The 14,525-nt window shown below is 44.8% G+C and overlaps 1 protein-coding gene across 1 annotated transcript in view; it reads left to right on the forward strand.

Annotated features, from left to right (window-relative positions):
* The window catches only part of CHCHD3 (coiled-coil-helix-coiled-coil-helix domain containing 3), a 223,548-nt gene that overhangs the window by 137,756 nt on the left and 71,267 nt on the right, over nucleotides 1-14,525 (forward strand). The window contains exon 5 of the mRNA XM_058681347.1: nucleotides 9,523-9,606. Within this exon, the coding sequence (XP_058537330.1) occupies nucleotides 9,523-9,606 (84 nt within the window). The remainder of the gene's footprint in view (nucleotides 1-9,522; nucleotides 9,607-14,525) is intronic.

A 14,525-nucleotide genomic window follows, 5' to 3' on the forward strand; every position in this document is an offset into this window, starting at 1 on the left:
CTTTTGATTTCAAACTAATGTGGCAAGAAATAGAGTGAAAGGGAAGACGTTGCTTTCATGGGGAGAGAGTCCTAGAACCAAATGTCTTCCCAACCTTGCAGAATTCGCTTAGCTAAGAAGGAGCTGAGAGCCTCACTGATTCCATGTAAAATAAGTTGGGTCACGTGACAAGAGAAGACATTGGCCAGTTGGTCCCAATAGTGTGAATGAACATTAAATTGAACCAATACAAGTTAGTACAAAAGAAAAGGAATTTAGAAGTTTCACAGTAATTGTCTCTGTGTTGCTGTCCAATTTATTTGTCAGAGAAGTGACACCAAATACCTTGGCGCAGTTAGTGCAGTTTAAGTACTCTTGTATCAGAGTGCGTCTAAGATTTCTAATCTCCCTGGTAAAACAAGATTATACATAAGTGCTTGGAAGTGGAAGTTTTATTCCCAGTATTATGGAACAAGAAGAGAGAGAGATTTTAATATAATTACACCTTGTCGCCTAAGGCCTCACGCTCAGCACCCCTGCCCCACCTGTGCCACGGTAGCTGTGACCGGGAGCCCAGACAGCTGCGTTTGCCGGAGACAGCAGCCATCTTTGCTGCGGCAGAGTGAAGTCCATGGAATCACACAGTGGCTTTATGGAGTATGAGCCCTTTTCCGTCTTTCACTTGTAATTCTTTGAAGTTCGCAAGCTCATTGAGGATTGAGTGGCATAGAGTCCGTTCTAGCACTTAGCCCTGCTGGAGCTGCATTTTACGTTCTGTTGCTGAATTTGATTGAACATGCTCTTTGCTTTCAGGCTTGATGCATTTTTATATTCTTTTGTGTCTTTCATAAACTTATGGTAGCTGAAGCTGGCATCCTTTAGCAAAGACAAACCTATTTATGGGAGAACTCTGAAATCATAACAGCTCAGTTTGCTTTTGCTGCAGCACTCGCACCACGTTTCCTGTGCATGGGGATCGTGATGGGTATTCTTGTGTTAAGCAGTTGTGGGAAGAGGAGCCTAGAACATCGCAGTGGTCATGGTATATCTCAGCACCTTACAGTTGAAGATTCTTGTGAATCGCATATTTCAAGTGACATGAGTTGTGTAAGTTACGATGGAACCGCAGGTTGCCCTGTGTTCTGGAATGAGGTATCAAATATTTAACAGCTGGTGTGGCATTGTCACTGCCCACGCAGAACAAATGTTGATCAGCCAGTTCCAGTTCATCTGAGCCGTCAGTCCTGGCTGAGCTGACCATGAGGGAAATGGGCTTAGATCGTAATACAGACCTGGCTTTGGGTTTTACAGAAAGTTGTAGAATCGCACATCTTGTTCTGCAGTTTAAGAATAAAGAAACTGAAATTTCTAGTTTTCTCTTTCCCTGGGACATGATTCATTGCCTTCCATGGGTGCGAGCTACCCTGTGGCTTTTTTGTACGTGATGCCTTCACAGTTCAACCCTCCCAGCAGCCCCCAAGCCCAATTCTACAGTGCAGACATTTATTAAATAATATTGTGTGTGCCCCCAGGCACAGCATGATTCATGCAGCCCCTTATGTAAAACCTAACCCAGTCCCAGCTGTCTGCTCTTAAAAATGCTTTATTTGTGGATAGATTCACCTGAGGCAGATGCGGCTGCTTCTGATTGGTCTGGGACAAGCGACAGTCCTCTTATAGCAGCTCAGGGTGGGGGCGGTGGGCCCGCGTCCTGCAGGCCCACTGGCGGAGGCCAGGGATGTCCCCAGAGGCGGGGGCGGTGGGCCGCGTCCTGCAGGCGGAGGCCAGGGATGTCCCCAGAGGCGGGGACGGTGGGCCCGCGTCCTGCAGGCAGAGGCCAGGGATGTCCCCAGACAATTTCCACGTAAGAGAAGGATGATCTGTAGATGTCAGAAATCTCTGCACAATGCTGCTCAGTGTTCAGCCGTCAGTCCCGTTGAATACTGGTCACCTGCTCATGTGCCCGAAACATGGCAGCTAGCATGTAATCTCCTCTTGGTAACTTGCATCTTGCTGGGAAAAAACCCATATCTGATGTGCATCACATTGATTAATGAACTATTTTCACTAATGAAACCCCATTCCCAGCATTAAGGTGCTAGTCAGTAAAACATCCTTGTTGATGAATGGACCCCACGTCGTGGCCTTGTCTACCTATTGAGCTTTCAATTCTGAGCTTCCAACAAGAATCCTTGCAGGCCCGCCAATGGATCAGTGACTAAGTCCTCACCTTGCATGCATCGGGGTCCCTTATGAGTGGCAGTAAATGTCCCAGCTGCTCCACTTCCCATCCAGCTCCCTGCTTGTGACCCGGGAAGGCAGAGGAGGGTAGGCCAAAGCCTTGCGACCCTGCACCTGTGTGGAAGACCCAGAGAAAGCTCCTTGCTCCTAGCTTCAGATCAGCTCAGCTCCAGCCATTGTGGCCACTTGGGGAATGAGCCAGCAGATGAAAGATCTTCCTCTCTGTATGTCTTTCTGCAATAATGTAACTCTCCAACACCTTGCTCATCACTCCTGGAGTGTATGACTCCCCCGCTGGCAGCACCTGCCTCAGGAACCTACCACTTACACAGAATGTCATGCCTGGAGTGTACGACTCCCCCGCTGGTGGCACCTGCCTCAGGAACCTACCACTTACACAGAATGTCATGCCTGGAGTGTACGACTCCCCCGCTGGTGGCACCTGCCTCAGGAACCTACCACTTACACGGAATGTGACAGTGTCTGCTGTGGCAGCTCTCCTCCCCACAGCTGTTGTCCTCAGTGCGGTCCCCTTCATCCACCGTGTGTCCCGACTTGGCTGAGTCAGACATGCGGGGCAGGGCATGCCTTTTGCTTGTCAGTGTTTGCAAGTGAGGACAGGAGCCGTGGAGAAGTAGCCAGTGGAAAGCAGAGGTGACGCCTATTATAAATGCTGTAAAGCAATGTCAGGAGATTTCATTAAATGTGTGAGAAATGTTTTGTCAATCTGCTTTCTGCTCATCCTAAAGCACAAAGGTGTATTTTTGCTCGATGTCCTGGAGGTGGCCTTCTTGCTGACAGATGCCGGGGGCGGCATGAAGTGTCTCATAGTGAGCCTGGGAGCCAGAGCGGGCGTGTCCTCATCCCTATCCCATTCTTAGGGAACTCCTAGCATCTTGTTACGGGGACTGCATCATGTTGGCACTATCTAATCTTTTTACACCATAGTTAGGTTAGGCCTTACAGTGGAGATTCAACTCCAGTGTCAGTGTCAAATGTTTCAGAGATGAACCACGCCCGACGCAGGGTGAGGGCATGACAGCTGAAAGCCCTTTTGGAATGTGGTTGATGGGTCATGCCAACACATGGTCCTGTGGTGATTTAAAGGGTCAAGGTGGAGAGCGGGGTCTCTTTGCCAGTGTGGTTCCTGTTATGCCATTGTCCTAATACACTTTGAATTATGAAATTAAACCAGAAAACTAACGAAGTAGACATAGTTTAAAAACATCTCTCCTCAAGTTACAGAAGGAAGCTTGTAAAATTCTCTCGAGTTAATCTAGCATTTAATTTTGCTCCTTTTGCTAAGTACCACAGTTTGTACCAAAGTTAAAGGAGAACTTCTGGAAACTTTCTGAAAAACTACCACCCAGTTGCTTTCTAGCTTAAATTTATATATTCCAACCACCTCTTCTGTTCATTCATTGTTGGAATTATTGTTTCTTTAGCTTCAAAAACCATCCATCTTTTCCTCTGTTTTCTTATTTCAAGAGAATAGCAGAGAGACCCCACAGTAGCAGAGTACATATTTAATTGGCCAGTTCAAGGAAATTATTAACTATGAAAATGCCGAAACAAGTGTTAACACAGTTCCTGGCATTTGCTGGGGACGGCAGAGCAAAAACTGACTTGAGCCATCCTGTGGGCCTGAATTTGGTTTCAGAGGTAAAAGGAAGAAGTCTGGTGAGAATACATTTTGTCACTAATCAGTTGTCAACCTGTGTAAGACTCTAGTGTTAGTGTTAGTGGGCACTAGCATGAGTGAGGCTGAGCATCGTCCCTCGTTAGGCTCCTCAGGCGCCGTTACAGTGTGCTGGGTGAATTGGGCATCGCTGACACGGTGAGCTGCGCTCCGGAAAGCCCTCTGCAAAGCTTTGAACATAGTTCGTTGTTTATTAACGCCACTTGGTAAGGACTTCTTTTTTTTTTTTCTTATTTACTAAAGTCTGGCATTCAGCAAATGGGCTGCATGGCTGCTTTAATGTTTATGTTAATTGCTTCTTTTTCTCAGTCATGATTTTCTGCAGTTTTTCAGGATAATACTCTGTTTTATGAGGGTGCAAGTGGGGGGCCCCATGGATCATTCTTCAGCTTTGTTTGATGTCAGCGTGTGGTTTCGGCACCTCAGCTGAGGTCCCGCTCCTGTGGCTGCGCCACGTGTCTCAGGGTGACCCTGGTGGGTGGGTCTCCCCTGTCGTAGACGGTCCATTTCATTGTGAACGATCAATCCCACAGCTTATTGTCTGTAGGTCTCAGGTTATTACACCATTCAGAATAAAAGACACTATGGCTCTGTGGATGATTTTAGAATTATTGCCAATTTGGATCCTTGTAGTCTTTGGTTTCATGGTGAACCGTTGGAAGACTGGACTAGCCCCTCCGTCCCCTTCCCTCCCTGTCCCCACCTTGAATTAGCAATTGAATGGGACATTCATAGAAACTCTATCATTTTACATGAATACTTCCCCTCATGGCACAGAGCTTTGCTGTCCTATGTCTTGTCCTTGGGTGAAGGAACACTCGGTTACCGCCAAGCCAAGTGACTGTGACGTCACTGGGTTCCAGTCTCCCAGAAGCCCCAGGGTTGGGAGGGCATCGTCATGCCCAAATGTTTGCGCTACAATGATTTACCTCAGAATTTGTGTGGGAAGGTGAGGTTTCTGTGTGTATAATATGTCATGTTCATGATGCCAGTTTCATTTGGTGTTGACTGGTAAGATCTTTTCTTGTAAAACTGCCTTCAAGTTCTTTCTTAAAGACAATGAATCTTTATGGCGGTATACATGTATATTTCATTTTGCGTCTAGCTACAACACTGAGTTAAGACATCAGGATGTTGGAGTGTTGGCTTTAAAGTCTGGATTCCTTTAATTGCTTTGTTTCGCTTGTTCCCGGGATGCTCCGGTTTTCCATAATGATCCACTTAAACGCATTGTGTCACGTTTTCCAGACCGATCATGGTGTATGAAAGCTAGCATACAGTTCTAGGAATAGCAAATAGGAACCAGGTATATTCTTCATTTTCCTAAGAAATGATTCTACCATAACAATAAATAATGTTACAATCTGTTTCCATTTCTTCATTGACGGTGCTTCTATACCTCTGTTGGAAAGTTTTACCAGGAAGTTGATCCCCGTGCAGTTTATTCCCCGGTCAGCTGGATGTGACTGTGCGTCCTCAGCAGCCATTAGCTCGGTCAGTGTGCTCCAGGCTTATTGACGCCTCAGGATTCATGTGGTGTGACTCTTCCGCCCAGCATCACATTAACTGTTTCAGAGCACTGTGCCATTAAAGTGTTGTGGCCATGCTCCTTGCTCTGTTTTTCTTGAACTATTGATTGGATTTGCAGTCAAGCTGAGATTGCGGTGTTAGCCTTGGAGCTCTCGGGTCTTTGCTCTGCCGTGTGCACGTTTGACCTTTTGACATGTTGCTTAAAATTTTTCTAAAGAATGTATGTTAGGAAAGTATTAATTTGGATTTCCCTTATTGCCAGGGAACTTGAGCATTTTTTCATATGTTTATTTGCCATTTGGGTTTGTTCCTTTGTGAAGTGTCTGCCCATTTCCCGTGCCCATCTTTTGAGTGGCTTGTTTGTTTTGACATTTTGGTTGTTTTGTAGCTCTTTGTATATTCTGGAGATTAGCCCTCTATCACCTACGTAGTGCGCGAAGATCTTCTCCCATTCTGTGGGTTGCTTTTTTACTTTGTTGATTATGTCCCTTGCTGTACAGAAGCGTCTTAGTTTGATGAGGTCCCATTTGTTTATTCTGGTTTTGATTTCTATTGCTTTTGGTGTCCTTCTTAGGAAGTCGGGACCTACCCCTAGATCTTGCAGAGTATTTCCAACATTTTCTTCCAAAAGTTTGAAGGTTTCTGGATGTAGGTTTAGATCTTTTATCCATTTAGAATTGATCTTAGTGTATGGTGAGAGATGTGGGTCTATCTTTTGGTTTCTGCAGGCTATCAACCAGTTATCCCAACAGCATTTATTGAACAGACCTTCCCATTTGCCTGGATTGTCGTTTGTCTTTTTGTCAAAGATTATTTGGCTGTACCTGTTTGTGTTCCCTTCTGGTGTTTCTGTTCTGCTCCATTGATCTTCTCTATCTTTGTGCCAGTACCAGGCTGTTTTGATAACCACTGCCCTATAGTATGTCCAGAGGTCCGGAACTGTGATTCCCCCTGCTAACTTCCTGTTCTTCAAGATGTTTCAGGAAAGTAAAAGATTATGTACACCCTTAGGTTGTAATCAGCTCTTCAGAACTTAAATTTGACGGTTTTTCTAGGGTGCTCAGTAAGGCTGAGCAATACAGTGGTTGTGTTGAGTTTTCTAGGTGTTTTCTAAATAGCCATCATGGAACAACTATTACGATTTCTTTGCTTTTCAGTACTGTTCTAGCTGACGCTAGAAGCAAAGGAAACTTTTTCTTTACTACAAGTGTTTTATGAATGGTAAGTCATGTCCTACATTGAATGGGAAAGGCAGCCAGATCCGGTAGGTATAATAATTTTCATGCTGCCAATAATTGTAAAATTTGTTTTTACAAAAAAAAAATAGAATTGTTAAAATGATAATTCAGTAGTCCACTGTTTTAGATTATATACTGTGTTGGATGTCCATTTCATAGTCAAGTATAAAGCATGTAATACTGATGTTTGATGTTTCTTGTAGATATAAAAATAATCATTCTTTATAGAAAACAGAAACACTTCATTTAAGAACTGTGTCTGACTGTGCATCTTCTAACTGCTGGCTGCATCTGCCCGGCGTTTCACCGTTGCTCATGTCTCAGTAACCAGTTGTGAACCTCTGTGTCCCTGTCCTCCGAGTAACATCCCCCACCCCCAATTTGTCATCCAAAAATCAGAACTTATTGATGATCCTTGGTGGCTTGTCTTTTTCCTCATGATTTGAGTCTTAAGAATGTATTATAGGGCCCGGTGCTTTAGCCTAGCAGCTAAAGTCCTTGCCTTACTCCCACGGGGATCCCATATGGGCACCGGTTTTAATCTCAGCAGCTCCACCTCCCATCCAGCTCCCTGCTTGTTGCCTGGGAAAGCAGTCGAGGACGGCCCAAAGTCTTGGGACCCTGCATCCACATGGGAGACCTGGAAGAGGTTCCTAGTGGCCACAAAGGTTAGAGCTGTGCCTGTCTGAAGCCAGGAGCCTGGAGCCTCCTCTGCGTCTCTCACGTAGGTGCAGGGTGCCAAGACTTTGGGCCGTCCTCGACTGCCTTCCCAGGCTACAGGCTGCTGGGATTAGAACTGGTGCCCTTGTGGGATCTTGGTGGGTGCAAAGCAAGGACCCTAGCTAGGCCACCGCTTCGGGCCACTCTATGTATTCATTGGTTACTTGATTTGCAAAATGTTCAGTTTACATCCAGCAGTCTATGGGAAAAGTTGTATTCCTGTATCTTCGGCAATGTTACCTGTTATTATTTTAATGTTTTTGCCAATATGATGGATGAATAATGGAAACATGTTACTGTAATTTGTGTTATTTGACTGCTTAAGAGCTTGTTTTTTTGTCATGTGTTTATTATTTATATTTCTTTTAAAATACCATTTCAGCCTGGGGTGTTACAGGCTTTTCTGGGGCAGAGGAAGGAGACCTAAGATTTATTTTATAAATTGCTAATATGTTAAGCAATCAGCTCAAATGATTGCATGGTAAGATTTCTTTTCGTCTTTTTGTTACTTTTTAAAATAACACTTTGTTTCGTGGAGGCTCTTCCTTGCCCTCGGGTCTTTGTCTGCCGTGTTTGTGCTATGGGTGTAAGTGTCGAGCTTTGGGAGACCTTTGCTGAGTCCCTGGCCGACCGGGTGACTGAGGACTGCAGGTGTGTTGCAGCTGTTTGTCAGTGCGCTTTCCAAGGCCGCGGACGCTTCCCTGACGTCTGCAGCTCTGCTGCCCTCAGCTGCACAGGGTCGGGCTCTCTGCCCACCCCCACCCGTTACCGCAGCCTTGCCTTCACGTTTTGGATGGTATCTGTCAGATGTCTCTGTGATAATAGGAAAAAGCAATATGTTAAATCACTACTTAACTTTTTTTTTAACATGCTGCAGGATATTGAAGACAAAGTAAGTAGCAACACAACCACCTAAAATGTAGAAATGGGTTCCCCGTCAACCGAGTAGCTGCATGGACACTCGGCTGATGTGTGCTGAGCCAGCCACTGCTTGATCGCTCAGGGAGAGTCAGAGTGTAGAAGAGTTGGCCGATTTCCTGGGCAGACACCTGCATCCCATGTCCAGGTGCTTCTGCTGCGCCCGGCTGCCTGCTGATGGTGTGGGACGGCACCGGAAGGTGGCCTGAGTCCTTGGCCCCTGACACCCACGATGATGAAGCCCTCGGTGGAATTCCTGGCCCCTGTCTTGGGCCTAGTTTAGCCCCACCTCTTGGTGGCCATCTGAGGAATGAACCAGTTTATGAGTGAATCTTTAAAATTGGTGATATTAGTGCATGGCACAAAGATAAATGTGCTTTATTTCATGTAAATTACAGCCATGCAGGTATTCAGCAGTGACTGAACAGAGAAACAAATGAAATGATTTTATAACTCTGAACATCAGAGATAATTCAGTTAAACATGCAATTCCACATAACAAAATAGTGCAAGTTTTATGAATATAGTTATGAATCTTGAAAATCTTTCATAAATAACCATCTTTGTAGTTTTTCAAGTTTCTAAAATATTTTGGTACTTGTTTCTAATTTATGGAGAATTGATCTTGTAGATTAGAAATGTGACTAAATAAGGCTTTTTGAATTATCTTTATTTACTCTTTGAATTATTCAAGCCAACAGTTAGGGTGGTTTAGATCCTCCCCCTTCCTTTAGACTGTTGCTGCTTCAAGAGAACTAAACAAATGCAGGTCATTATATGCAGATTTCATTGGGTAATTTGAGACATCACAAACAAAGGGTTTATGTGAAAAATGTGAAATAGGTGTTTTTGTTGTGGACAAAGACGTTTTATAGCCATGTTAGCATATGCCCAGAATAAAATCAAATTTTTGTTTTGTGAAATATTAATACTAGAAGTTATTCTTAGAGAAGTTTAATATGACGCTCTGTCACGTGTTGTATTGTGACATTTCCAGATACATTTGGACAGAGTAGGGCACAGCTGTGATAGTGGCAGCTTCATTTCTTTATATTAAATACAGCAGTCATCATCATATTCCTGTTTTCCCTGCCAGTGACCTGATCTGCCTAGACTGAGCTTTCTGTCTCAGTCCTCGTGCAGTGTTGACTTGACTCGTGCCTTGCTCATCTCGCGGCTTCCTCCTTTCTGTCTTAGGCCAAGCAGCTGGAAGAGAAAGACCGCGTGATCAAGAAGCAGGATGCATTCTACAAAGAGCAGCTGGCTAGACTGGAGGAAAGGGTATGGCTGTTCTCTGCTCTTACATTCCCAGTGCATTTATGTACAGAGAATTAAACTCTGATGTTTCTTGTGAAGCTAGGCTGTGATGAAGCCAAGCAAAACAGTTTATAGGTTCACGACTCCATTTCTGCTTTGGTCATGGTCGTGTGGGTTACTGGCCCTTGCATTGCGTTCCACTGCTCAAGTATTGCCCAAAGCTTTGTCTTTGTTACTAGTATGTCCAAACTACATTTCCTCCAGAACAGTTAATTGCTATCCTTAATTTCCCCCCAAAGATTGATATAACTTCTGACATTCTTAAAAATGATCAAGTTTTGGGCTTGGCAGCGTGGCCTAGTGGCTAAGGTCCTCGCCTTGATCCCATATGGCCGCTGGTTCTAATCCCGGCAGCTCCACTTCCTCTCTATCTCTCCTCCTCTCAGTATATCTGACTTTGTAATGAAAATAAAATAAATCTTTTAAAAAAAATGATCAAGTTTTAATGGCTTTACAAGTATCGCCATTGTGCAAACTCATCTGCTCTGCCTCTGTGAGAAGTGACTGTCTCTACTTAAGCATCCGTCGCGTGTTGGAGGTTTGACAACATGGACTGGACACCTGTCCTCACGGCGTTTCCGCTCCATTGAGCCTTGGTGTGCTAGGTTGTGATAATGTGGTACAATAAGGTGGCAGGGACAAGACATTCCCAGGGTGGAGGGGTACGTGGTTGCGGGACAGTTGAAGGGCTCCTTGAGGAGTGGCCCTGAAGAGGCCTGGTCTGGTTGACCTGCAAGTTCCTCAGAGCCCTGAGGCTAGTTGGCATGTTCGAAAGTGCCGTCTGACCGCAGCACTGAAGCAAGGGGAACTTGGTGAGAGATTATGGCACTAATTCCGAAAGCAGCGGCTGCTGTGCGGGTAAGCAGTGTGGTGGACGGTTCAGACAGAGCCGTGGGTGAAAGGCCCAGAGCGACCCCCGGTCTTCGGCTTGTCTCCAGACTGCTGATATCTGATACAGGATGCGGGTGGTGGAGGAAACCAGAGGTCTGAATCTGGATATAAATTTGGAACACTTGAGATGTGCAAGTAGAGATGTTGAATAGGCAGGCCTAGAGTAAAACGGTTAACAAAAAAGGTCAGCAGGGTTTGTTGTTTTTTGATTTTGTTTTTCCCCCTGTAAAGGGCCAGGAATGGCCCATGCCTGAGCTACTAGACACTCCCTTTGGGATGAGAGCAGGCAGTTTTAATGTGTAAGTGATGGACGGTGGTTCCCTAATGTAAAGAGAGCAAAGCCTGAACTTCTGCAGCATGTTGATAGGTTGTGTTTTATTTGTGTGTCTGTCGTCTCAGGGTACTCTGTTCCTGGGTCACCTTCATGGGTTAGACAACTACACACAGAGAAGTCCCTGAAAGAGTATCGTATTTACTGTAGGACTGAACGTACTAATAATCGTAAACTAACTGTGTATTATCCAGCGCCTCATGTCTCCTGCCTTTCTCTGTAAGTCTCCTTTTGTTTGTTACTGTCATTTCTAAAATCACTAAGCCAATTGTTTTTTCCTGTTGGATTTTGTCCAGGAATGTAAGAGACATGTAAGTCTCAAATGAGGAGGCATTTTCTAGGCTTAGTGCAAAAGATTGTGAAGGGATGTTTTCTTGTCTTCTGATGCCAGTGAGAAGCGCGATGTCTAGCCGTGTGTGGTGCCTGCACAGTTTGAAAGGTTAGGGTCCACAGTGTAAGATAGCACGATGCAGAATTGTCTGTCTTCCTATCTCGACTGGGTTGTCCCAGTTGAAAAGTGGATCTGTGCACATACCTCTCTCTCTGTCTCTCGGTTCAGTTAAAGGCGACAGTGAAGCTGTAAACCCCAGGTGGTCCATCCTTCTTGGGTAGAGGGGCATCGCTGGAGGGTTTAGTTCTGTCATCTCATCCTGGATCATTGTAGGTTTGTCCTGGTCAGCTCCTGGTCAGTCACAGATTCCCCAGGTAGGAATGTGACTTTGCCATGCCAGTTAGTGATAGTGGCCAGTTAAGTAGGAATCAGAGGTAGTTAATAACTTAGAAGAATGGATAAGTATAATTTAAGAGGGTGCCAGTCTGGTCCTCCTTAGAATCAATATTTAAAAAGCAACAACCCTTGACTGAGCATCAAGCCAGCAGAAGAGTTCTTCAAATCTAAACCTTTATTCCACAATTGATCATGTATCAGATAGCATCATCATAAATAGTAAAGTAAGCTGTTGTATTTTAGAATGACTGGAGGTGTCACGTTTAGGTATGTGACTTACTACTCAGCTACTTGGAGAGTGCTTGATTCCTGGATTTGGTGGAAGAGACCGGGAGAGCACACTTAGGAGACCTCAGGGACGTTAATCCCTGCTTGGGGGCTTGGTGGGAGAAGGCCAGAGCGGTGTTCAAGGCAGTTTTCTGTAAATACATCCAGGAGTTCCTTTTTGCTTCCTCCATTTTTTCTATGTAATCAGCATATAAATTTTAACCCTTTCTACTATTCTTTATGGTGCCACATTTTATTTATAGTAAATTGTGATGCATTTGGGCGTTTTTTCCTCTAACCTTTTTGAGGGCAGGGTCCATCCTGTTCCTTTCCTAAGACGTACACGCAGTAGGGGTACAGCAGCTGCTCTCAGGCTAAGCCTCTACCATCAGTTCATATCTACACCAAGATGTCTCGTATCTCTTTATTAGTCATTTAATTTACGCCCTATGAGGAAGTTCAGTTTAGTTGTGAATAATTTGATATTATTTATAGCAGCATTTTGGTCACTAATGAGCATTCATGTTGTGTTAGGCACTTCCCATGAGTTAGCTCAGTGTCGTTCGTGACCCCGTGAGTCTGTCCATTCTTTAGGTGAAAATGCCAAGCAAGAAATCAGAACAGCCAAAACATCACACGTGTCAGTCTGCGCCAGGCGCGAGCCCTGAGCTTATGGCCACTGTTCAGTGTTAACGTGAAGTGGGTACGCTGTAGGGAAGGCTAGGTCCTACTGATTGTAGCATTAATTCTGTGGGAAGTAAGTTATTCTGGCTTCTCGTGCAACTTTTGAAGTCTTGATGTCATAATTCATGAGATCTTATAACCTGAAAATAATGAACATTCATACATATGTAACTATTCCCTGTTCTCCCGCTTCCCAAAAGCAGAAGTTTTGTTTCCTGGGGACCCTTCCCCAAAGGAGCTACCTCACACCTGCAGTACAATAACCCGAGGATTCATTTGAATACCTGGTTATGCTTCTTTCCATTGGCAGTCATTGCAGCGGCTATTGGATTGTTTCTGAGTTGTTCATTCACTCACACTTTGATAACCTTTACTGGAGGACAGTCTTCTCATTCCGTCTTCTAGAAAGAAAAGCAGCTTTCATTTGCCTTTAGTAAACTGGGCTGATTTCGTTAGGGTCTGAGTTTTGTGTGTGTAGTTACTTCAGGAGGAGGGAGGAAGGGCCTACGGGGCTCTCCCCGGATCACCCAGGGCGAAGGCCACTCTGTCCGCAGGCCACACCAAGACCTGGTCTCTTTGGTGCTTGGTCAGTGTTCCTTGTGAGGGTTGATTTGCTCTTGCCTTGTGTTGCTCAGCCATGAAGGGAGGCGTGATCGCCCTGATGGCCCCAGAGCAGAGCTGAGGGTGCGCCCAGTGCTTGTTTGGGAGTACCGCTGCGTTCAGATCAGCCTAGGCTTACAGCAGGCATTGCCACCAGTGTGCGGAGTCCCCTGGCTTCCACACTGCAAGGAATCCCACAGAATTCAAAGGAGGGCAATGCCCAGGCTGAGGGAAGAAAAGGATGCGAGAGGACCTGTGAGGAGAGATTTGCTGGTTAAGTTTGGAGGTCATGCTTACATCAGATGAGCAAATGTTAAGTCGCTCACTTCCGGTAAGTGTTTTATCTTCTATTTGCATTATCAAATGTTGGCCTCATCTGCATGACTAATTGGCTTTTTTGTTTGTCAATTAGTATCTTTGTTTTGGTGTTCTTTGTGCAAGGCTTAGGGAGAAAGGCCACCAGCCACGATAACAAAGAGAAAATGACAACAGAACAGCTTATTGTCAGTCCAGTGTATTCTTAGGGAGAAATTATTATGAATTTTTATTATAGCTGGAGTCTTTTGTGATAAAATATTTCAGTAAATGAAAGCTTTTCAGGAGATGAATGCAGGATAGAATCACAAACCACTGAAGTCTGAGTTGAATAAAATGCAAGCAATTCTTTTTGGAGGAAAAAGGAAATAACTTAATCAACTTAGTGTATCAAGTGAAATGCCGCTTTGATATTTTCTTCCTGAGGTACTGTCTAAACAGCTGTCCCTTCTTTTAGGTCATGTGGGCAGCTCCCGCTGGCCATTCCGTGTGAGGCAGCAAGTTTAGCACAATAGTTGACAGCGCGCCTTGCTGGCGGACGTGCCCACGCGGGTTATACTCGTCCCCCTCCAGAGTGGTGTCCTTTGAGCGTGTTGCAGTCAGGGCAGCTTCCCTGTGGTTTCCGTAGTTACCGAGCGCTGCACACAGAGCTGAGGTGCCCTGGACCGCGGGTTGGGGCACTGAAGGCAACAGGTGCGAGTGTCACTTGTAATTGTAATGTCATTGCAAGAGACAGAGGCTTTTATAAAGGGACTTGGAGCGTGTCCATCGAGTTACTCCCAATTTCTTATCATTAGCAGATAATGATAGTTCACATAAATGCATAGATGTTAATTGTTGGGTAGAAAAATTTATAAGGCCTACTCTCACTTTTGTTAATATAATTGATATAGCAATGTATGATTTAGGTGGAAAGGTTGACTCACTTTCAACTTTTTTTTTTTTTAAGGCTTATTGTTTGAAAGTTGAGTTATAGAGAGGGAGACAAAAAGATCTTCCATCCTCTGGTTCATTTTCTGTATGCTCTCAATAACCAGTGCAGGCCCAGGCCTAAGGCAGGAACTAGGA

Source organism: Ochotona princeps, chromosome 25 (assembly GCF_030435755.1).
Source record: "Ochotona princeps isolate mOchPri1 chromosome 25, mOchPri1.hap1, whole genome shotgun sequence".
NCBI classification, from domain to species: domain Eukaryota; kingdom Metazoa; phylum Chordata; class Mammalia; order Lagomorpha; family Ochotonidae; genus Ochotona; species Ochotona princeps.